The sequence below is a fragment of the Tauraco erythrolophus genome, chromosome 6 (genome assembly GCF_009769465.1).
Source record: "Tauraco erythrolophus isolate bTauEry1 chromosome 6, bTauEry1.pri, whole genome shotgun sequence".
Lineage (NCBI taxonomy): Eukaryota > Metazoa > Chordata > Aves > Musophagiformes > Musophagidae > Tauraco > Tauraco erythrolophus.
The window spans coordinates 36,239,845-36,265,025 of NC_141470.1; the positions used below are offsets into that span (position 1 = coordinate 36,239,845).

Below are 25,181 nucleotides of genomic sequence, written 5' to 3' on the forward strand. Positions count from 1 at the left end.
GTAGTTTTCTTTAAAACATACTTTTAAAAGGACAAGGTGAAGAATCTTGCCAGGTTCACAGTAATTTACTAAATCCAACCAGTTAATGTCAAAAGTGAGAAAAAATTCTGCTAAAGCAGAATTTGGAGATGTACCTGTTCTTCCTTTGATGTGTTTGAAGAAAGTCAGCACCTTCCAGTGGCTCCAGGGTGATGGATTTTTACGAGGCATTAAAAGCAAATGTTTTAATAAAAATGTATTTAAAAAAAAGTTCATCAATTACTATGTAAATGATGTTTTTCTCCATTTCCTCTTTGGTTTCAGTGCTCTTCACTTCTTGCTATTTCAAGAACTTTTCAGCTTGGGAGTGAGGAGCAGTCTTCAGTGGGTCCAGATGGGTGGTGGGAACTCCAGCTGCTCTGCTTCTTAGATACAGAGATGATACAGAGATGAGAAGGCAGACATAGCTTGCCTGAAGTCAGACAGAAGAAATATTCCAAGAAAAGGTGTTCCTTCTGTGGCAGAGGTAGACAAGCACCACAGCAGACATTTTTTTTAATGTGTTGATAAAAAGTAATTTAACGGAGTATTTATTTTTCTAAAGTCAGTGAAAAGGCAGATACCATTCAAAAAATCCAAAAATCTCAAAAGCAAAGTAGGAGTTACAGTTTCCTTGTGAATATGAGTTAAATCTAATATTGACAGCTGACTTACACATAGATACTGGTTAAAATATCTGTGATTAACAAATGTGGAAAAATGGTTACTCAGGTCTGAATTCCCTTTGAGTAAAGCAAACTTAGTCTTAGTTTTGCCCTTATCAACTCTCATGTTGAATGAAATGCCAATGATAAATTAAAAGAGCCAAACTCCATAGAATTTAGTTTTATCATACCTGGAAAGTAAGAGGTTTGTGGTGGGTTTTGACTGCTGAGACCAAATATTTTTGTCTTCAAAAGGGACACATGGAAAAACTTGCTTATATTTTTTTTAGGAGGTTGTATCTGAAGATGTTGAAACCTTTCACCAAGAAATTAACTAAGGTGATTTTCAATACCTGAAGAATTACTTGGGAATGTTTTATTTTAATCCCTCTTTCAACAGTTTATCCATGTGAATGTTTGAGGGAAGTGAAAAAAATACACAAAAGCACCTTTTTGAACAGAAAAAATAATCTGTGTAAAATTAACAATACAGCCTCTGTGCTAGAATTGTCATCGGAAAACAGTAATTCAGGAGACTCTTTATGCAAGATGGAATATTTCACTTGTACAGTTTGATTTTTAACTTCATCTAAGACAGTGGTAACTTTGAGTCATTACTGCTGTCTGTTGGCTTGTTGTTCAAATGATTTCTACTGGGCAAAATGTTCTCCAGCATCCAATATGAAAGAAAAAATAATTAAGGCTTGTTTTCTTCTTTATCATCACATTAACGATAAGCAAAAGTGTGGGTTTTTTTTTGTTATGGTGGTTGTTTTTAACCACCACAGGTGTTTGTAAACTACATTTTTCTCTCTAGATTATTGATGAAAGTGAAGTACAAAGCAAAGCTGTGGGAATTGAAGAAGTGAAAGCCTAGGGTACTTTGGCCTCTGCAAATAAATTTAAAGTATAAATCTTACTACTGGAGAATAAACTCGAAGGAAGGAAAGCTAAAACTCATTATTCTGGCACTTCAGGAAGAAAAATAGAAAACAGAGCTCTTATTAAACAAAGGAAGGAATACTTTAAAAAGGAGGAAAAGACTATGGGGACAATGTCAATTTACTATTCCTAGATATCCTCAGGAAATATTGTTAAATTCAAATAAACATGATGTAAAAATAAAAAAAAAGAAAAAAAGTCCACACTGTCCTCCAGCACCAATAATTGGTTGTCTACTTGGCAATAGTGTTTTGCACAATGGGATAAACTTCCAGAGAAAAGCAATTGTTTTCTAGAAACAGCCCAAGTATATTCTACTCTATAACAGATCTAATGGTGTCATGGTTTGATGTGTGGGGGGGTGGGGGTTCTGGTGGCAGGAGAGGGGCTTTGCTCCCTGTGACCTCCCTGGTTTTGGAACCGGATTAGACTTGGTTCTGGCCACCAGATCGGATTCCCATCCCCCTCAGGCTTGAGCCAATCAGCGCCTCTGCGAATTGCCCTATTTAAGTCGGGACAAAGGAACCGGAAAAGGTGCTTTGCCCGGGAGCGAGGAGAGAAGGGAGGAGGGCACTGCCCCCACTCCCTGGCTCCCAGCCGGGCGGCTGCCTGCGTCGGGCCAGCGCTGCCCACGGAGGATGGCGGCGGCGGAGCCAGCTGGGGAACTCGGGGAGCACCCCACTCCCGGGGTGCCCACTGGGCTGAGTTCACCTGGAGAGGACTGAGATCTGAGAGAAACAGCTGCATCAACACCAGGTCAGTGAGGATGGAGCGGGAGGAGGTGTGCCGGAGCTGAGTTTCCCCTGCAGCTGGTGGCAAGATGGCAGGCGGCCCCCCTGCAACCAGGACGGCCTCGGTGGAGTAGAGACCCACTTGCAGCCCGTGGAGAGAAGATGCCTGAGCCTGAGGACGGTCATGTTGGGACACACGACAAGGCAGAGAGGCATCTGGAGTCTGCGTGACGACCCACGCCGGAGCGAGTGGCTACAACTCCCTAAGAATCTGAGACTTGTGTAAAGCCCACACTGGAGCAATCCGATGGGGAAGGATTGCATCCTGTGGTCTGGACTCATGCTGGAGAAGTTTGTGGATTTTTCCTCGTGAGTAGGGGATCCACTAGGGGGAGGAGGTAGAGCCGGGAGGAAAAGGAAAGGGGGAGGGGGGAAGGTGTTGGTTTTAAGATCTGGCTTTGTTTCTTTTTATCCTCTCAAGTAACCGGTTTTGTTTCCCTTTGTCTTTCTAAGTAACGGTTAATAAATTGTTTTGCTTTAAGAAAGCCCTGTCTGTTTTGCCAGGGACCATGGTTGGTGGGTGCTCCCTCTGTTCTTGTCTCAACCCTCAGTCCCTTTATTATATTTTTTCTCCTCTCCGCTTTACTGGAGAAGGAGAGACTGTGTGAGTTTTAGTTGCTGGATTGGCCTAAAACCTTGACAAATGGTTATTAAGCTGCAGTAATTTAATGAATGCATTTATTCTGTTTTTAAAAATACTTTAAAATACACCTATAGATAATGTTTTGCAGAAAAGGCTGGCTGGATTTCTATTGTGAGTTTTCTTATATTTTGCTCCCTGTCTCCTGGGAAAAGATTCCTATACCAATGGGCTATATCTTGGAGAACAAAATGTCAGGCTGTGGTTCCAGATTAGTAGTACTGGGACTTAGCAGCTAGTTCCAGCTAAACAGGAGCTGTCCCATAAGCGGCCATGTAGGTAACCAGCTCTGGAGGTAGTTACATGTCCCACGGAACTCAGGTAGTTCCTCTCATTCATGGCACCTGACCTTGCACTGCATAATTTGATAAGGAATGTAAACCTAAAAAAGCAAAATCCCTGCCTTCTAATCTTGTTTGGTGTAAGTTACTGTGTGATTGTGTAATTGTTACTGTGTGATTGTAACCTACATAGGAGTCAGCATGAGATAATCAATGGGTTTAGGGTTTTTTTCTTTTTTTTTTTTTTGGCCATAAAGGACTCCCCTCTCTCAAAAAGATATGAAGTCATTGCTTTCAAATTTAAAGCTCTCTTACCTCTTCAAAAGACTGATTTTTATTTTAGTTGAAGTGACTTTCTCTGTGCCAGGATTTCTGAACAAGTTATAATGATGTCTTTGACTATCAAACTTGGGCTTCAAGGTTAATTAGTCACTGCAATCTGCAGTAATTTGTCATTCAAGGACAGTTTAGGAAAACAAATAAAAACCCCCACATCTTGTAGAAAGTGGCAGAACTCCAGATGATTGCCCTCCTGAGCAAGTTTATTTCTTCCCTTCCCCTGGAGTACATACAGGGGGAACCACAGAAACCAGCCCAAAGCGATCTTTGTTCCAGCCTGTTTTTAAGCTGCTAAACCAGCCAACGGTGGTGCCAAGTATGCAGAGGCTGATTTTTCTAATTGCTTTCTTCAGGGACGACAATACAGGAGTGGGATGCAGAAGCGTTCTTCGTCTCAGCGAAAGCCCCTCTGTGTATGCATAGGAACAGTTCTTTTATTTCTTCCCTGTGAAGAGAAAGTGGACTATTTTTTGAAGAAAGCATAAGAAATATCAAATCAGATCCAATTCCTGAATACACCTTGGGTTACTCAAACCAGAGTTTCCCTACACAGCTGTTCTTCTGCATCCTGAGGTTCCCTATGGCTAAATATAACGCACTGAGATGGTAATTTACTCCAAAGACTCCTTTGTGCATAGTACTTGCCTAAGCAGTATTCTGTTTTCTTTGCCTCCATTTTCTGTAAAATTAAAGTCTCTACTTGTCGCGGACTGCCTGTATCTTCTCACAGTGGGTCGCAACCAAATGGCTGTTGTGACCACGACGTATCTCACGATCAGAAGGCTGATCCAAATTCGCTGCTATCTCAATCCAACAGAGAGCTCCAACTCACACTCTCCAGGGGCTCCTACCACTCCAGTCTCCAGGAGGGAACTGCCCCACTGTTTTCTGGGAATGCCCCACCTTTAACCATCCATGAGTCACGTGGTCTCCGGCTGACCAACGTGACTCACAGCACCTGTCCTGACGAGGCACAGGTACTTTCTATTGTAGCAGCCAGGAAACTTCCCCGACATCTACTTTTTGCCTGGATCCTGTCCTAAGACATGGAAGAAGGTCCTTAGACGCTTGGAGGAACTCATTATTCTGGTGCCCTTGCACCTGTAGGGTAGCAAATTCCAACACGCTGCACCCCATGGCACTGAGACATTTCAGCACAACACAATCTGTTGTGAGCTTCTGCTTCCTAAACTCTGCTGTTTGCCAGCAGAAGGTGGTGTGGCAGTGTGGAAGACAGTCTTGTCAAGACAGGACCTCTCCCAATGCAAGTCTAAGAACGAAAACCTGACTTTATTAAATGCAATGGAAATTTTATCATTGGCTGTGGGCTTGGCATTCTGGAAAAGTTGAAATATGGCCCAAAAATTCCCAGCTTTTTGCCCTCGACTTGGCACACACCAATCAAAAGATATTAATACATAATCTACTTGTCCTTTGCAAGAAAAGGGATTGTTTATTCCCCAAACGTTTAGGGAAATTAATATAAGAAAAGCTACTTCAGTTGAATACAGAGGAGGATATTAAAACTATCAAACCCAAATAACTAATAGGCATTAAACAAAGTATTGATAATTTGCCCTCCAACCTGTATGAGGCAATGGAAGTGTTTTGGCTACCTATTTGTGTATTGAAACGCTGTTCAGCAGAGGAATATGAAGATAAGCACTAGTAATGGGAACAAGTTCCCTTTATTTTCCCTCCTCGTGTTTCTTCTTGATGGGATTAAAGAGACAAATGGATCTGTTACTATGGCGACTGTGTTCTGAGTATCGAGACAGCTTCTCTAAGTGTGTCTTCATCATGTTGTAACCTGTCTTTTAGGATGAAAAGCACATCTTGGAGTGTTTTTCTTGCTGTGTCCTTCCTAGACACAAGAGTTTTCTCCAATTCAACCTCCCCGTTTTTTTTTTTAATCATCATACTTCAGAGAAGTATCTAGTTTGTCATGGAACAAAATGGACTTACTCCCAGAAAGGCAAAAAAGAAAACCACACCCTTTGTTTCGCTTTTCTAGTTCAAAATTTATGATAAATAGACCTGCCACCTGTAATAGTATTAGAGATTCTGTAATATTTAATGATGTTTACAAAGTTCACACCTCTTATCGGAGGTGAAGACTCCTATGGCCCAATTTGCAGGATTTGAGATGAACTCTATGGAAGCTCCTCTTTTCCTCTCTGGGTTAGGGTTCTAGGGCCTGTAACACTCACAGGTCATGAGATCAGCTGTGGTTTGAGACATCCCTGCTAAGCCATTATTACTAACTCCGGTGTGACAGCCTCACTGAAAACCTTCACTGATTCTATGTGGACAAGCAGCAGTAAGGAGCCTATTCCTGCGTCACTTTCGAAGGAGTTTTATGTCCATTTGAGAGCTGACATTCTCCTTTCACAGACTCTTCTGAGGTTGTAGGCAATCTGTAACATGGAAGCTGTCAGCAAGTCAAACTGTCAGCTGTTAAGCGTATACATTCTACTGCAGAAGGAAATAAACAGTGGGGTAGCTATACCTAGCTACTTTCCTTACCTCACTATTCATAGGCAATATAATTCCTAACACAGCAAAAGCCGGATTTTAGTTTAGCTAGTTCTGCACTATATTGTCCATTCTGCTGCTTTCTCATTGTTGTTACTGGCCTTAAATACTCAAATTGTGGATGTAAACATTCAGTCTTCTGTTTTTGCTTCAAATCGTGACCTGCCCCATCTGGAAAGCACCACACATTCCAAACACCACTATGGTATTGCATTAGCAATTGCAGGATTTATGTTAGATTTTTAAAATACCTGGAGCTCAGCATGCTTAGCAAGGAGGCCGAAATACACATGGTTTGCTAAGTGTATTTTCTGTATGTCTTCAGCTCTTAACTGTAAACCACGTTCCATCTTTACTACACTAAATACCAGGAAAAAAATGTTTTTCTCTTACTTGCACTTCCAGTAATGGGACAGTAAAATGCCACACACTGTAAGCGCTGATAAAAACTCTACTGTAGACAGCAAATATAAGCTCACGACAAATTTGTTTTGGCAACGAAATTTGACAATCAAAACCTTACTTTGAACAAGGTGCAGTTTGTTTCTTCAAACTGCTCCTTGTAAATTTTTACTGCCAATGAAAACCTGATTTTAACATATATTGGTGTCAAAGGAAGTTGTAGGGGCCAGTAACTCTCTACAGTTTTTACAGGTTAATCGGAACACAGGAATTAATCCTCACATCCTATTTAAATGTAGAAAAGAAATAAAAACGGATGGGATTAGGAGGGTAATTACACTCTCCTGATCAAATTTTTTATTAGCAGTGAACACTCAGGTAAAGAATCGTGACCACGTTATTGTTTTTAAGGATTTTATTTAGAAGTCATTCAGCTATCCTTGTTTACAAGTAGACATGACACAATTTATGCAGGAGACCAGGCAAACAGACTACCAAAAGAAACAATGATAATTCACAGCATGGATATATTGTTTAAGAGGCTTAATACAGTAACATTTTTGTTGGATTCGACACTTCAGAAATTGTTTTTACCGAAGCGGGGAAGACAGTAGCTACGAGAATTATGCTGTCATGAAAACGGTTGCCAACCAACTCCCTCCCCTACAACACCCTGGCTGACAGGCTTTAGCGCTGACTCTGAAGCGATTTGAAGGGATTCCCCACCCCCCCGCATCCGCCTTACCGAGACCCCGCACATCGCCCCACTCGGCGCCGCTCGGGAAGGGGCGCGGCGCGGCCTGCCGGTCACACCGGCACCCACCGCTTCCCACCGGGATTCTGGAAAAGCCAGGTTTTAAGCTCTGTATCTGCAAGCCACTTACTCCGCAGGCAGCACACGCTTACTAAAAGCGACTCATCTTTTAAGAGGCCGCTCCCGTTAATCGTGCCCAGGCACTGAGGGCCTCGGGAGCCGCGGGCATCGCCGCCAGGGAAGGACACCCACCACGACCACCACCGCCGCCGCCCTGCGACCCGACGACAGTCTCAGCCGAGCTCGGACACCGGCTATCCCTTTCCCATAGCCCGGCCTTCCACTCCTCGGCGCTGCCCAGCTCAGCCCAGCCGGGCCGCTCCACAGAGACACGGACAGTCCAGCTCCGGCGCCGCGATCCCGCCGCCCCGGCAACGGGTCCGGCACAGCCCAACTGCCTTCGGGGGGGGGGGACAGGGAGAAGGACGCTCCCCATACAGCACTTCTCTCTATCGGGGCGGAAAAGACAGGCTTCAGGGGCCCTATCTGCTGATTCAGACTCCGTGAGCGAGCGAGAGCTGGATTACATTTTCACCTGTAAGAACAGATAACAAACAACTCCTCCACCCCCGTCCCAACGATGGTGCCGTCCCAATTCAAGGCGGAATCTGCAATCATCGCGAGAGTTCGGTCGTCATGGGAACGGCGGCGGCGGCGGCCGCGTTGCCTCCGGTGGTCTTCGTGCTGCTGCCCTCCCGCGGTAAGGATGGGGCTCCCTCAGGGCCGCCTGCCTGCTCGTTGGAGCCTCTTGCGAAATGGTTTCTTGTTTGTGTGTTTGGGGTTTTGTTCTGGAATCATTTGGGTCCCAGCTGTGGCTTATCTTTGCCTTCTCCGTTTATGTTATTTTGGGTCTTTTGCACTGGCTGTGCTACCCACCCCGGGACAATGGAAGAAGCGCTCAACAAGTCCTCAGATGCCGTGGGACGCCCACCCACCGTTGGCAGAGGCCCGGAGGTGGCCAGAACCCGTCCAAGGGTGGGCGGGTTTCCAGGCTGGCCGTTGCGGGCGGCCCTGCGGGCGGCGGCCGTTCGGGGCCCGTTCGGGAGCCTCCCCCCGCGCCGCCGCCCCCGCGGGCTCCCCCGGCGCCTCCCGCCGCGGCGGCTGCGCGGGTCCCGCTCGCGAGCGGGGAGCGATGCCAAGCGGCCTCTTCAGTGACGGAGCCTGAGGGGCGCAAGCGGTGAAATGGGTGAATGAATATAAACTACTCTCGTTCTTCCCTACCCGCTTTTTTATACCGTGTGCTGGTGCCACTGACCTGCGCGCGTGGCTCGGTGGGTCCCGTTTCTTGTGCTGAAATCAAAAGTTGCGTTCGCTTGGGCCTTCTGAAAATTACCAGTGCATGTCACCTGCTCGGATGTCTAATTCCTGTGAAGTCAAGCAGTTTTTGCAGGGAGCCGTGCATTTCTGTTGTTTAAACTCAAAATGGAATTGGGACTGGGAATGTGATCAATTTCACTTTGGGAACTCCTCTTGTTTGGAACTGCTGAATATAAAAAAAACTTTCAACTGCTCTATTTGATATGTTTGAGTTGTCTGCGAAATACCCTCATTCTTTTGTTGATGCTAACTTTATCAGTCCCATGTTTGTTTTTTTTTAAAAAAAAGGTCCATGACATTTCCTTTGTTGTGACAGTACTTTTAAGATTAAATCCATTTGAAGTTTCTTTGACAGTAAGCACACTTGAATATTTTGAATGGCTTGATGATATAAATATATATGTGTACATATACTAAAACGCATGTGCTTGAGTGGCAAGCTAGTCTATACTGGAAAGACCTCTCAACATTGATTTGCTAGAAAGGATTTGAAACTTGTTTAATCTACATCTGCAATATTACTGGGCTTGCGTTGCTTTATTAATAAACTGATAGTTTAGAAGGTGCTTTTTGTGTTTTTTTTTTTTTTCTCAATTTTAGGTCACAATGGGTATTACAAGGAGGAGCTTGGATAGAATTTCTAGGCCTGCGTCTAGCTCAAAAGCTTATCCTAATTGTAGATCTTTAAGTACATCTATGGAGTTATTAACACCAGAACCATGTTTGCCAAAGGTAATTCTTTTCACCTTCAGTGACTTAGAAACTCTGTGCCTAATTCTTCTTAGTAGAATGCCAAAGAAATAAGATTCTGGTTTTTAACTTTGGATAGAGTTCTGGGCTCTGCAGATGTGCTAAGGGGTTATGTGAAAGATCATGAATATGATTTACTCGTTATGTATGCGTAGATTGATGTTTAATTTCCTTTTCTGCATCTGTGTTACTTTTATGTTTGCCACAGAAAGGGCTATTCAGGACTAAAACCTGGAAAACTTGGTTGTCTTCCTCTTTATATTTAATCAGATTATTAAATAAATTTTAAGAAAAAATATTTGAAATTCTGTCAGTAATGTGTAGACACACAGCTATACACTGTTGGTGCAGGAGCCAGGATGTGCATAATTTCACTTCCATTCCATTTGTGCTTTTAAACTTAAGTGGGAATAAAAATTATTTTGCTTATTAAAAGAAAGCATTTGAGCAGTCCTCACAAGTTGAATTTTTGACTACAAGGCTATCTCAGGCTATGTTTAAATCAAGTTTTAAATAATTTTCCTGATATTCGAAGAAATGTGTCAGCTCCAGGAATTCAACAAAGTCCATTGGAAGAAGGTGTTCATCCATCCTCTGGGAGAAATTGATCTTGGGGATTAACTTAATTTTGGGAATGGGATATCTGATATGTTGAGATGTAGGAACTAGGATTTGGGAATTAGAAATTTAGATTGATTTACTTAAAATTCATCCAATTGTATTGTACCTCTGTTCACCTGTCTATAGAATGGGATCATACCTAGATGCTTCACAGAAGTATGAAAAAATTTTTTATAGGTTCACAATCACGTATTAAGGTTAACATCAGATAACTTTGAATCCAAATTCTGACCTAAACATTGTAGAGTATTGCGTGAAAATTGCAATTTCTTGAGATTAATAAATTAGGCATAAACTTTTCAGCCCTTCAAAGACTGTAGAAAGCTCTATACTATGAGCAAGAGACTGGGATTCTACCTGGCTCAGAGCACCCACAGTGTCAGGAAATGCATGAGGCTGTTATACGCACAGACCCTTAACTGGTTGGCTGTACCCTCTGCTGCAGCAGAAATGGCATAAACTTTTGGAATCATTTCCTAGTCTGGCAATCCCAAATCTGGCAGTATGTGGAATGATGACCCTGAGAAAAAAGGCTCATCAGTGTGATATCGAAGAAACAGAACTCTGTATCAGATCTGAACCTTGTTTGTTTATTTAAGAAGTGCTCTGCAGTCTTCTGTAGAAGCGTTGTTAACCTTTGTGATAGTATGTGATTATTGTGATTGTTTTTTTTTTCCCCTCAAAGATTTCTGGTTTTGTGGTAGTAATTGATTTGCATTTTATAGGTTGATTCACCTGTTGGTTTGACTGGTAGTCATCAAAGAGGCAGTCTAGAATACTGCTGTCCAGAAGAAAACAAACGTGATGACAGAGAGAAATCTGATGTCAGGGAAGTGAGAGCAGATCAGCAAACCTCAGTGGAGAGTACGACGTCTTTTCTTCAGAAGTGTATACTGAATCCCAACAAGTTGCCAGGTGTGAGAATGCCTAAAGCTTTCTTATGTTGTGGATGGACCAAATACCATGTTTGTATAGTTTGGGTAAAATTCTATTGGTGGAGGGAAGAGGATGCAAACAGGTAAAGTTCTAGGAGGTGTCCAAATTCATACCTTCACTTCTCTTCACTATTTTGAATCCATCTTTGAAGGAAATGTGTTATCACTGCCATTGCCACTACAACTTGTGTCTTGTGGCAACTAAGCTGTGACCTGCACCTTGGTTATGGCCTAAAAGATCGATAGAAACCATCTGCCTGTGTTCCATGGAACCGTGTTAGAAAGTGTTTTCAATAAGGAGTTTTTGTCAAACTTTTCACAAATATCATGATCATCTGTTAGAAATTTTGTATCCTAATAATGTTCCACCAGTCTGAAAAATTAGAAATTATGGTTGTAAGTTATAGTATTTAAAAACTGAACAGTACTAATACTAATAATGTACTTTAAAAATAAATATCCAATATCTCATTTTAATGAAAGCACTTCTACAAGTGCTTCAGATGGCATTCTTTTGGCAGGCTATAAAGGGTAATAAACTTTCTAGAGCTTCTGAATATTTAAAAATAGAGAAGCAAAGGCCAATATGTGAAGCAGAAAGTTTGGATACCTTCTTCAAGTTTAGGTAAGATTTCATGACAGAATTAAGGTCAAAAGAAATCCCTTGATTCCCGCTCCTATGCTTAACACGAGTCCGGGTGTAGTAGCACATACCATTTTTAAAACAGTAATCCACTGCAGAGGCTCTGTAGTGATCCCTAACTGATGAAAATGTATTTTGGTCTGTTAATTGTTAACACGTCAAACAATATCTTCAAAAGTTTATTTCACATCTATTTTAATGTGAAAGGCTTTTTCCTGTGTTTTTCAGGATGTATTTCTAATTCAGATTCTGGAGATGATAGCACTGAAACACAGACTTCAAAATGCTGTGAACCTTGCCAAGGAAAACTAAGTAATGCAGAAGCAGGTATTACTTTTCAGGTGTATAAAGTGAACAGTGCAATAAATAACACCTTTTTTTTTTTTTTTTTTTTCTTTTTCCCTTATTAATGCTTCTAGGAGAGTTTGGGACCATAGTGTATTTGGGTGTTTATTATATAGTTATAAAGAAATATTACAAATTGAAAATGTATATGCATTGTGATATTCAAGAGGTGTTGGATGAGTTCTTTATTTGAAGATTATTTTATTAAAGGATATTAGCTTTCTTTAATGATATAGTATTACATAGGATATTACATTACTATATTACATATATTATCTTACATATATTACATATGATAGTTTTACATAGATTTGGTCAATCTAATAAGGCAGAATCCGGTGGTGATTCTATCCAGTGCAGCAGTGGTGATCATCTAACATAATACTCATTTCTTCAGAACAGACATTGGACAGAACTTAACTTCAAAGCTTGACTCAGTAGTTTTAGGTTCAAATCCATTTGCTGAGTTCCAGCCAGTTGAAATAAGTGCTTTTTTTTATCTTCTGTCCTTGAGACTTCCCTGGAGCTCAGTTAGATTGTTATAGCTCACCCCTTGTTGTATTACTTATCTCTTTTTATGGCATAAAGTTGACCAATGCATCACAGTAAATGCTTGACATCAGTAAGTGTGTAAAGCATTGGACCTCAAAAGATTAGAAAATGAAAAAGTATTGGAGGACTCCAAAACTTGGAAGTCTGTGGAATAGAGACAGTGCTACAAGTGTTTCCTCTACTCTTGCTGTGGAAGCTAAGTGTTACCCAAAAAGAGGGCAGAGCATGAGGATGCTATAGGAGGGGGAAAAGCTAAAAGTCATCAGAAATTGTAATCTGTGTGTTTAGGAAGAAAAGAGACAGTACAGAAATCTATTTTAATTAAATAATGGTAGTTTCGATGTTTCACCATTTCTATTTTTCAAAACCACATTTTTCTAGAACAAGTATCAGAACCTGGTTTGACTGAGATATAAGTCAAGACTGAAACTTCTATAATGTTTAAAAGTAGACACATTACAGTCTCTCTTAACCTCAAAATTATTTATTTAATGAATGACATTTTGACATTTATTCTACTAGTCAGTCTGAATAAATTTTTTATTTTTAAGCTTATTTTGTCTGTGATTTTTGCTGATACTGTGGAGATGTTGTCATTCTTCCATTATGAATTTGAATCAAATCACTTGCCCAAAATGAGGGGCTCTTCCTCCTCCACACCCTGTTATCTAACTGCTACAGCTAAGAGTTTGATTCAGTGTTCTGTTACAACTTTTATATTTTTCCCTGCTACAAACAGATCTTGAAATGAACATGATAGATATGCTTGAGAATAATTGTACGCTTATCTGTGGTTGTTATCAAGTTAGTTGTACTGCTTTTTAGTTTGTTTTTGTTTTTGGTTTTTTTTTAAGTTGAAATGCTTCAAGCTAACATTAGTTTTAAATCTGTTCTGCAGCAAACTCTTCCAACTTGGAAGATTCTGAAGAAACAGCTGTAGATCCTCAGATTCAAGCAGCTATAAAGCAAATGAATAAACTTGACACAATACTGGCCAAAAAAAAGTTTAAGGAGAGAGCAATTAAAAAACAAGGCAACGAAATGAGGACAAAGCTCTGGGAAGAACTTCAGGTTAGAAGTATTCTGCTTATTTTGTAAGTAGAATATCTTAGAGTACTGTCTTACAGAATGATCATATTTCACAGATGCTTTTTTTTATTAAATAGCTCACAGTTGGCTGATTAAAGTGAAGAAATTGATCTTAAAAAGTAACTTCAAATAGGTTTTAGTATATACTGGCTAGGCAGGCTTTGAAAGAAGGCCTTGGTCCTTAAAAATTGGTCTGACCAATAACCAAATATGCAGCTGTCTAGGTGTGTTTTGCTAGCAGTCTTGTGTTTGAGCTCACCACTTGCAGGTATGATAAGGTGTGACATGAGGTAATGTCTGTGAACCCAGACCTAAAAGCATTTTTCTGGTCCAGTGTGACCGTTCTTAGGCCCATCTATTTCAGTACTGTTTATTATTGATGGAATTAGAGATGTCCCCTGAAGAAGGCACGAGAACACTACAGCACAGATTCCTTCACGTTATTCCTATCCTGGTCTCTAGCAGTTAAATGTCACTTTAAACCTTGAAACATGAGATTTAGTATTTCCTCAATTTAGTATTGTATAATTTACATGAATACAAGAGTCCATTGCTGAAAAGATATGGTTGCGGTCGGTTTGAGTACATTTCATAATTTCAATGGATTTGGATTGAGAGCCAAATATATGTTACAGAACTATTTTGTCTTGTGAAATGTGTCTCCATGTAAGAGACAATACGTAACAGAGGCTTTAAAGGTCCACCATGTCTTCATCATAACTTTAGGAAACGTTCAGATAGCCTCAAGAAGAAAATAAAGCAGTAAGTAAATATTGCCACTGAACAAGAAATTTTGAATAGGGTCTGAAGTTTGTTAGACCTGATAAGCCGACAATGTGTTTTGCTTTAAAGTATTTACTTTAAAGTAAATATTTGCATGTATCTGTATATTTATGCTTCATTTCTTTTGAATAGTCTATCAGTACCACTGGAAGCCATGAGGAGATAGAAAACACAAAACTTTTTTTAGCTTTGATCTCATCATGGCAGGATACAGCTGGTAAGTAAAAGAGAGGTAAATACCCTGATATAATTATTCTGTATTTTTAATATTTTTGTTGGATACTATAAAAATAAAGCTTTCAAACTTTTACAATAAAATAATATTTGCCTATAAAAGTATATGAAGGGAATATTTGGAAAATTAACTGAAATAATTTTTGCGTTATCACAAAGGTAGAAGCTGTACTTTAACATTAATTTTGTTTATAGAGACTGCATTTTTTCAAAGAACTGGCTACTCTAGAAGGGTAGAAATCCAAGATAATTAAAACTTGCATTTTTCAAGATGGTGGCAAACACAGATGGTTTCAGGAAGTACACATAACTGGTAACACTGGTAAATTAAAGTTATGACAGCAGATACAGGGAAAATGAAAAGTGGAAACCTATTGAAAAACTTGGATGTCTTTATCATTTTGGAATATCTGGGCAATAAGCAAGGAGTTCAAAATTTCTTCAGTAAACAAATAAAATGATGAAGCTACTAATGTGTGGTTACTGGTGGTCTTAGTGAGAAAGTTCACCAGATTGGAGTACTTGGTGTAGGAAGGGCAGGAAATTAAAAAGTATTAGGCCTAGAAATGTTACCTAGAAGCTCTAGGGATGTGAGCCTTGCCACACATGTATCTTGGAGAAAATTTTCATGTGGGAGTGAGAAGGAAGCAATGGCAATGCCACGGTAAAGATTTCATAATATGACAGGTCCAGAGGGAGGGAAATCCTGAGCCTTTTTAGGAATTGTTAACAGAAGAACCAAAAGAACGAGACCAAATTATGACACTAACTACTGAGTTATATGTTGGAAAACAACACAGGAAAATGCGTAAACAGCCCAGATCTTGGAACATGGTCCAAAAGGGAGTATGAGTCTTTTACATTGAATTTGATACTGATTGAGTTACATTTAATTCACTTCTAAAAGATCTTAAGATTCTAAACATGAGAAAGAATGTCAGTAAAAGGGATCATGAAATAATATAGAGTGTGATTCTAAGGAAAATATGTGAATATGAAACATGAACTTAGTTTTCTTAATAGGCTTTTTTTCTGAGAATTCTGGAGAAGAACATTTAGAATAGGTGGCAGTTTTAAAAAGTGAAACTATGTTAAAGACATGACAGCAGACTATTTTCAGGAAGGTAAGATCTGATCTGTCTGATGAGATAATTTCTGAGTTTCATTGTGAAGTGATGAGGAAGACAAAAATATTCAAAGTGGAAGTGAACACACTGATAAGAATAAATGTTTGGCTTTTAGGTTTTTTTAGTAAAACAAATTTCCATCTTAAGTAGCATTTAAAGCATCAAAATCTATAGCTGCCTTAAAAGTAGACAAATGACTAAGGAAGGATTGAATTCTTTAACAGGAAAGGTAAACAAATACTTAATGATAGAGAGAAATGTGCAATATGCTACATAAAAAAAGACTATGATCAAAATTACAGTGAATGCCAATAATAAAAAACTATAGGTAGAATAGGGAAAGAAAATTTAAAAAACTATTTAGAAACGTTTTCCATACTGAATCAGAAGGACGCAATTCTGTTGGAATTCTGAAGCAATTGGTTGAAGCAAGTTCTGAAGCATTGGTAGTTTTCTTCAGGAATGCACAGAGGATGTGCATGCTTGCAGCGACGTGGAAAAAGAAAATATTGAGTATTTTAAAATGTCCTCCTTTTTATTTCTGTGACTAGACTTTGACCGGGGGAGACGCTGAAACAAACTGTAGGCATTTTGCTCGCAATGTCTGTATTGGGAGGGGCAGGAGGAACAAAACCAGACTGTATTTGTTAAGAATATACCATGTCAAAACTGCTCAAGAGTAGTTTTTAAAAAATTGCTGTTTGAATACTCTGTCTCGGTGCTGGAGTTCTCACAGATATGTAAATTATATGCACATTTTGCATCCTGTCCTTCATCTGCCTACCCTGGTTGAAAGGATTTGTTGGTGGAAAGGAAACAGAATTGTGGTTCATCCTGTCTTCTTTCTTATTGAGAAAAAGCATTTGAAGTCTGAATGTTTATTGCTGAGCAAAACTCTGAGATTAAATGTTGGAAGTATGTGCGTAATAATGCTGGGTGGTTAAAACATTTCAACAAAACTTATTATTGCAAGGTGACTGGCTTTTATTTTGATTGCTAAAGTTTGGGGTATTAAGGGAAGAACATTTGATACAGCAATATTTAAAAAGTCTCCAGTAGATGTCAGGATATAGTAAAAAAACAGGGAGGCAAGACTATATGGTTGTTAATGAGCTCCATGCTTCAATTCCCCTTTTATTTCAAAGGTAACTCCTTGCTGTAGCGATCAGGTGCATCATATGGGTTCTAGCATACCGTACTGACAACATTCTGCATAGTTTAGATTTATATTTTTCCTTCAGCTTGATCTTTATCTTGAATTTTCTATGACATGCACGTGCCTTACTTTTCAGGTCTCACTTATTTATTTATTTATTTAAATGAATGCCCTGATAGCTGCCCTGGTTGATACCGAAATGGAGTGCAATTCATGTATTTTTCTTTTTGGACCTTGAATTAGATAAAGAGCTTTATTAAATAAATTATATATGAGAGCTATTTAATTGTAGCTTTTAATGTGGCTGTGAAATCAGGCACAAGTTTTGGGTACAAACTCGTTAATAACTTATGTGTCCTAGCCTCTTCAGCACAAAAAAACCTCTGACACGCTCATGGCAGAAATGTATATCAGGAGTTAATTAAACAGCCTTAAATTCATTCCCCTGTGGTCTATGTAACAAAATCGTACTTTCAGTTGAGTCCATTAAACTCCATTATTACAGGATGTTGGTTGTTTTTTTCATTGTGAAAAACACATTTTTCATATGTGATATATATGGTTCTTTGCAAAACACATCCTTTTCTGTAAGTGCTAAGTGTATAGACTGAAAGTTAATACTCTAACTTACACTTCCAGTTGATGTATGACCATACCATAACTGATTTTTTTTTTTCTTTAAGTAACTGAAACAACTCTTGCATGCTAGGATGTTTGAATCCTTGTCTCTAGACTATACCCTTGACCTAAGCCATTTGGAAGTCTAATAATTCGTTTGCAGGCAGACACCAGCTGCAAAAACCTGGATACTTTATTTTCATTCAAAGTTCTAGATGACTTACCACATGATGTCTGCAGAGGCTTTTGAACTTTACAGCCTTGGGCTGCATCTTCTAGAATGTAATTATTTGTCCTACATGGGCTGTAGTTATTAAAAATAAAAACAGCCATATGAAATAGCATAATTATTCATGAGACACACCTTACACTTTTCTCCCTTCTTTATTTATTGAGGAATACGGTGGTTATGTAATTTATCCAAGTGTCTGTAACGTTCATGCGTGCGATCTTATAGTATGATACACATGAAACTGGATCTTCTTTAAATACATTTCAATTAAATTTTACTGAAAAAATTCCTTACAGATCCCTCCCATGCTAAAGAAGATGAAATATGTACTTCAGTATTTCACACACAAATGAATCCAGAAGAATATGATTGCCATAAAACCCAACATAACCAGGGTAAGCTTTATTAATCGTATAGTTTATATTTCTAGATATGGCAAAACAGCATGTACAGTGGGTGGGTAATGAAGACTTGGCCTTTGTGGCTAGGCCAATGACATCAGAAAAAACAAGGTTGCTTAGTGGAACAGCGACAGTTCTTATTTTTTTTTGCAAATTATAGAAGAGAATAATTTTGTTTGTGACGTATAAAACATTTTGCTCAACTTGCTAAGAAAATGTTTACTTTTGGGTTATAAAACTTTTTTCTTTCATTGCAAAATGATGAAGTGTGTAACTGATTCATTGTAAAATGTACCATTGGTTCTTAATGGAATTTCTTTAGAAACTTGTATTTGCTGTTATTCTAAGGTACAGTAACTTTCATTAATAGGCTTATATTCAAGAAACCATGTAAAAATGAAGAGTGATGCTGTATACAGTTTCAGCTGTTCTGTATTTTTTTTGTTTTCAGGAGAAATTATATGGATGTTGTGACAAACCTAAATCTTCAGACAACTCATTTTATATTTTGTTACACAGATTATTGTAAGGGCTGCATTCTGCATTGCTTTTATAGATAAAGTATTTTCTGGCGAAAACCAAACATCTGTGCTGATTATTTTAGACATCACTTGTTTATGTGCACTGTGTAGGAGTTCAAATGCTAGTAGTAGTGTAGTGTGTCCAATGCTTCAAAATAAATGAAATTATGCTTTTGTGCCTCTGTTCTTTCCCTGTTTGAAATTCAAATTTGTATGGTTAAGTAACTTCTCACATGTGTTGGGACATAAGAAGAATAGCTTCAGCTGCCATTGCTATCAGCTGCAATTGTTTATTTCTTTGTCATCTACCATTCTATGTAAACAGAAGGAATCTATCTTCCTGGTGACTGGCAAAGATGACAAGGATATAATAAATGGATGTTCCTCAAGGTTGAACTACTGCTGGCAGCAGAATCTCTGCACTTTTTAGAATATGACTGCATATTGAAACTTTTTTAACCTGGACTTCAGCTTCCTTATCATTTAATCACTTGTCTTAGTCCACCAGATTGTGACCTTAACTTTGTGTTATTAAATGTTTTTTCACACCGGGATAGAGCAGTGCTGTGCTTTGGATTTCTCTGTCTTCCTACCATGTGTCTTCTTTCCTCCCTTAAAATGAAGCCTGACCCTCAGCTTCCACCGTCACAATTTCTGAGTTGCACTTGAGTGTGCCTGAATAGGGGCAATGGCAGGTTTCATTACCAGTATTCAGGACAGGCATGGTTGGGAGCTGCTGTTACTTGTGCTGTATTGAGATGTTCATTCTCCTAGTTTGGGAACACATGAAATAGAGGTCACTTACAACTTATGAGCAATAAATTACTGAACTGATTTTTACTATTTCTGCTGGAGGCTTTTGATGTGGTTTCTGAATGGCTAAGACTTATTGGTTTGGTTGCTTTTGGATTACTGTGTAACAGTTGTCATAACGCAGACCCTGAACAAGAGGAGCTTAAATTGTGAGGAAGAATATATGTGTTGGTTTTGTAATATTACTTTAGCAGTCTCATCAAGATTTCTACCAAATCTTTGAAATTTGTACGAAATCTACCAAAACTTGTATGCAAAACTGGTTGAGCTGCAGACTCTCTTTTACTTATCCTTGGCAATCTTCAGCGTGTTCTTTGTTCCAGTGATCCATGTCTGTTTCTTCTTTACTTGAATGTTCTGAGATGTTCTGTATGATAGCTTCCTCTTGAAAATGCTTATTCTGCAGTTACAGAAAGTTGTCGCTTAAAAGTAATGTTTCATATACGTTGCATGTTGTGTTGGTGTTTGGTGTGTTTTGCTCATTTCAGGGTACAACTTAGCATGTTTATATTGATTGGTAAATTCTTATATGATCCAGTTCCTTGGTACATTCAAGATGTTACCCGGTAATGTTAAAGATAGTTTGGGATGCTTTCAGTAAACAGTTGTGCATTTGAACTGTGACAGGGTTTTCTTGATCAGGTCCAACACCTCAGTCCTTTAACGTTTACTTGCAATTTGAGAGTACGTCTGATTGGTGAGAATGTTGCAGAGTGTTGTTTGGTTTGGTTTTTTTTTTTGTCCATAGTGTGTAAAAGAGTGCACGGAATTTATTTTGTGTCTTTGGGAGTTTGCTTTCAATCTACTCACACTGAAAAAGAGTTCCTTCCATGTAAACTTCGATAGCCTATTTTCTGTTATCTAACGCGTTAAATTGTTGAGTTTTTTTTGTAGGCAAACAGCCCACCTATTTTTCAAATCTCTAATTTCCAGAAAAGCAAAAAAGTACTTTTGAAGTAGTTTTTGAGACTTAGAAGTTGGTTGTATTTGCTTACACTCGTTATTTAACGTGATAAATATTCACTGTTTGTAAAGGAATTGCTGTTTTAAAACTGGTAAAAGACTCTGGAAAACAGAATATGTGCCCATTTTTGTACGATGGATAGAAACCCATTGTTGAAAAAAACATGTGTGATCTTGTCAGAATATCATGTGGCTCTTTAATAGCTTTACAGCTCTATGATGAGTTATATTTTTAAACAAAATTCGTTTTATAAGTTGTGTTATAATAGTATCAACTATATCATCTGTTCTTCAGCTGTTTTATTTTAAAAAATGTACTTGATATGTCTCCAAATAGTTCTGCGGTTTTCAAAAAAATTATTGTCTGGTTTTGTACTGATGATAAAACTGAAACAATGATAGGGTTTGAAGGAATGCCGTGGCTTTTTAAGCCACCATGTTTAACATTTTTGAGGTCAGAAATCCAAAAGAATTTTAGGCTTTGCAACATTAAATGATCTCATATAATAAAAGCTTAAAAATGAGATTAGATTTTGACAACAGTTATGTTTTAAATATAGCAATATAATATATATAAATAATGAAAACAGCATATAAAAATTTTGTCTATCCACTTTATATTTGTTAAAGATTTAAATAGGATTGCTCTCATTTAATCAGAAAAAGAATGATCATAATTTAGCAATTTCTCTTCCTCAAATTTCAGATTATCCAAGTGAATTAGAAACAAATGAATTTCTTAATCGAGCAGAAAAAATGCATAGCAAAAGTAAAAACGATCAGGATTTCATTAAAAAGAACATCGAGGTAAGCATTAAAGGATAAAATCATTAACATTTTGTTAAATGTTAACTAAAAAATAGTGTATAAGTATTCTTGAGACAGTTGTGGTTTTTTATCAGGAAAAAAAGCTTATTAGGCATAAATGAAAAAAATCTTGCTGTAAAAGTGTTGTTCATGGCAGAGTACTGTATAAGATAGTTCTGATCTTGGATGCTCAGATTGGTGGGGATAATACTGCTTCTGTGTGTTTGCTAAAGAGTACTGGAAACTGAATTGTTCTGTTTGTTCCTGGACATGGCTTGTTTTGAGGGCAAGTATTTCCTAATGCTTTGTTTAAATGTATTTACTGTTAAGTTAAAGGAAGATATTCTTATTCATAGAGAAGGAATAGTTACACAGATTGTTCATGTGTAGCCTGCATGGGACCTTTATTTACAGAAGAATTCTTTCTGTCAGAAAATAAATGCCTTGATTTTCATGCCTTTTTTTTTTTTTTTTGTGAAGACCTAGTAGCTATAATGATTTTTCATCTAATGAAAAATATCTGCCCCCCTACTATGTCGAAGACTATTGTAAGATTATTGATTTATTATGTGTAGGCTGCTAGATTTTTCTGTCAAGGTGATAATTTGTATTATGGCAATAAGCAAGATTTGGATCTTAATTTATTAAAGTTTAAAAATTTTGTTTTGGTGCTGTTCGAACTAATGGAGTTCTAAAGTTTGTTAATTTTTTTCTTTTTGTAAATATTTCAGCTAGCAAAGGATTCAGGAAACCAGATTGTTATGCTTGAGGGAGAAAGAAAAAGGCTAATTGAGCTATTGAAAGATACAGAAGATGGAATTGAATTGTACGATCTTGAGGTATGGCAACTTTAATTCGTACTGTCCTGTTATATTTGGCTTATTTTTAAGGTAAATCTAAATTTGATTTGGTTTTAATCCTACCATGAAGTAGCCCACTGAGATATGAGAGCAAAGCTGGACAAATCCAGTTGGCTTTATCTCCAAGAATGAATTTTCATTGGCTTCTTTGTTCGTTTTACTAACACTTGGTCATGCCTGGCCTCAGAAAAACAGCAGAACTTAAAAGAAAAGTTAGACATGTGTGGAAGCAGCCTTAGAAGCATACTCGGAGAAGATGATGACCTATTTTCTCCTCAAAAAATGTGGAGTTTCGCCTATCAATCTGAGGGGCTAGTGCTGTAATCTCTGGTAGTAGGGCCAGTATCTACTTCAAAAAGAGAGTTTTTTGAGGACATGAACTTCAGAATGCAACAGTTGGGGACCTATACATTGATGAAGTTTATGTGTCCGTTTAAAAAGATAACATGACATCTTTGAGTGGCTTCCAACTCACTCTGTCTTAAAAGTATACAGAGGGGCCAAAGTCTGCTTAAGTATTAGATATTTTTGCTTTAATGTAATACTGTTAAAGAGCGTGCAGTCTGCATACTGCAGTGGATAGCAAGAGCTGAAGTAGATAGAAATGCCTTTCCTCATGGAGAGTAAAAATAAAGTGTTTGATTGTCTCACCAGTCACTACTTCTAGGAGAGTCTGTGCCACAAAATGATTCCCAGTAAAATGAAGATATCAAATAGTCTTTTGATCTCTCCATTACTAGGAGATGGCCTTTTTTTCTTACTGCTTTGAGAGGAATGTCACAGTGAAGGAGTTCTCAGGAGCTCCGTTGTTTTACAGGAGTAATCATAAGGCTGCTAGATGGGAAGATAAAATTTGGTTTGAAAAATGATTCATACTAGAAACTTACAGCACTTTTCAACTATATATGGTATTAAACATGCTAAAGATGTGTTTTTATAGAATGAACCTCATGAAACTATGTAAACTTGATATAACACTTCAAGAAACTTGCATTTTAATAAATAAGAAATACTGGGAAAGTGCTTTGTGTGAAGAAATTAGGTGACCTTTCTAATTTATTTTACATTAAAATGTACATTATGTTAAGTCTATAGTAATGTTCTAAACTTTTTCACAACATTTGTAAGTATACACTGAATCACAGTACCTAAGAAGAAAGACGTGAACTTTGTGTGGAATGAACAAAATATATCCAAGGTCCAGATTTTGTTTAATTTATATAGCTAAAAATGATCTAGAGTAAATTATTTTTCAGTAGATTAAATAACAACTTAGGTGTGAAAGAAACAAAAACAAATGCAATGTTTTTTTTGTTTGTTTGGTTTTTTTTTTGTTTTTTTTAATTCTCTCTTCCCGTATTTTACTTTGAGTTATTTTCTACTAAGGATGGTGAAGACATCCAAGAGGTGATGCTCTTCATTACTCTTTTATAAAATGTATCTAAAATCAGTCTTCATAAATTACTGTTTCAGAATATGAGGTAAGCTCAGAGTTTTCTTCATCTGAGTCCAAACTAGTTATGCAAACAGAGAACTAACCTACCCCCATGGTTTGTGACATTAAACAAATCTGTAATTTTCCTAGTTTTGGTGTGATTTCTAGGTTGAAACTCATTTGGTCCAGGGTCCAAAACTTTTCTTTTTACTCTAAGGAAACTAGTAAATATACACTGTGTTTTGGCATTTTCAGAGCTTTGTGTGGCAAATGTTAAGTGAAGGATTCCGTATTAGTCAGGAAAACCTGATGGCCAAATGGCTATGATTATATAAATGTGCAGTATTTTGACAGTAACTGTCCTTTCACAGTTAGTAAGCTAAGGCAGAAGCACAGAAAACATAACCTTTGCTGATCATTGGTATCCAAATGTTTGAAAATATCAGCCACACTAACTACCTGTGTTCATGAGATGAAAAACTTCTGTAACTTGTACCAGTCTTCCTGTTGACCTGGTTTTCATTCTCTTGCTTTACATAGAAGGCTTATTTAATTTTTTTGGACATGAACACCAAGCTTGCAGATTGACTTATTTATCTGTGTAAAATACGCATCAGTTAGTGATGTTACACAAAGATATTTGACTTAGCTGACATAGTTTAGTGTTAAAAAAGTGCAGCGGAAGGCTCTTTGGTCTAATGTTGATCTGCTGGTTAGGAAAGTTGATTTTTATTGTACTTTTAATTTGTTGCATATTAGTAGAAGAAAAAAACACAAAGCTCACTGGATCATTGTTTAATTGACCTTTTGTCTGTGCTTTTAGGAAAAGATTCAAGGTATTCTATTGGATATGCCAGCAACAGGTTTGGCATTATAATCCCACGTAAGGGTGACAAAATGTTCAGCTGAAACAGTACTTTATCCGGCCTTTGAATAGGAAGAAACTGTAGGGGAGAGGGTTGTGGGGTTTTTGCTTGTTTTTTTTGTTTTTCCTCTCTAGCTGAAAAGGTTGGTGTTTGATTAACAATACCATGTTTTCTGTTCTTCTTTTCTGATCAAGGATATGTTTCAATTTGAGGAGATGGTCCTTCATGTGATAAACATCAGCATTTAAATGTGTGAAGATGTTTTACACAGCCTTCTGTTAGTAAACATCATAGCTTTCTGACCTACAGACTAGTGGCTTCTTTTAGAATTTTGTATTTGGCACATGTCACTATCTTGTGGGCATGTATCTGTAGAGATTTTACTATTTATATCAGATATTAAATAGATCACTACACAGGACGTGTTGCTGTATGTTCTTCATACAGTGGACAAGAGTGGGAATGGTAATTTGTGGGTTAGTCTAGTGTGTACTAGATCATCTGTCTTTAAACAGCTACTAAACTACTGCCAAGTAGAATAAAAGAAAGGATAATAGTTACTTAAACCTGTCTAGTCTGGAGATGGGTTCTTCCTCTCCCACATTTGAATTATATTGTGGGTGAGGCATTTCCTGTGGCTGCTTTATAAAAAAGATCATGAGGAAATTATCAGCTAATGAGTAATC

General features: G+C 38.0%; 1 protein-coding gene across 3 annotated transcripts in view; it reads left to right on the forward strand.

Moving 5' to 3' along the window:
• Nucleotides 1–8,100: 8,100 nt before the first annotated feature.
• FSIP1 (fibrous sheath interacting protein 1) overlaps nt 8,101–25,181 on the forward strand; it is an 86,748-nt gene continuing 69,667 nt past the window's right edge. For all 3 annotated transcript variants that reach the window (XM_086614074.1, XM_086614076.1, XM_086614075.1), the window contains exons 1-9: nt 8,101–8,127; nt 9,345–9,476; nt 10,841–11,030; nt 11,922–12,020; nt 13,489–13,661; nt 14,595–14,679; nt 18,126–18,224; nt 21,234–21,334; nt 22,066–22,173. In XM_086614074.1, coding sequence (XP_086470200.1) covers nt 9,351–9,476; nt 10,841–11,030; nt 11,922–12,020; nt 13,489–13,661; nt 14,595–14,679; nt 18,126–18,224; nt 21,234–21,334; nt 22,066–22,173 — 981 coding nt within the window. In that variant the 5' untranslated portion in view covers nt 8,101–8,127; nt 9,345–9,350. The remainder of the gene's footprint in view (nt 8,128–9,344; nt 9,477–10,840; nt 11,031–11,921; nt 12,021–13,488; nt 13,662–14,594; nt 14,680–18,125; nt 18,225–21,233; nt 21,335–22,065; nt 22,174–25,181) is intronic.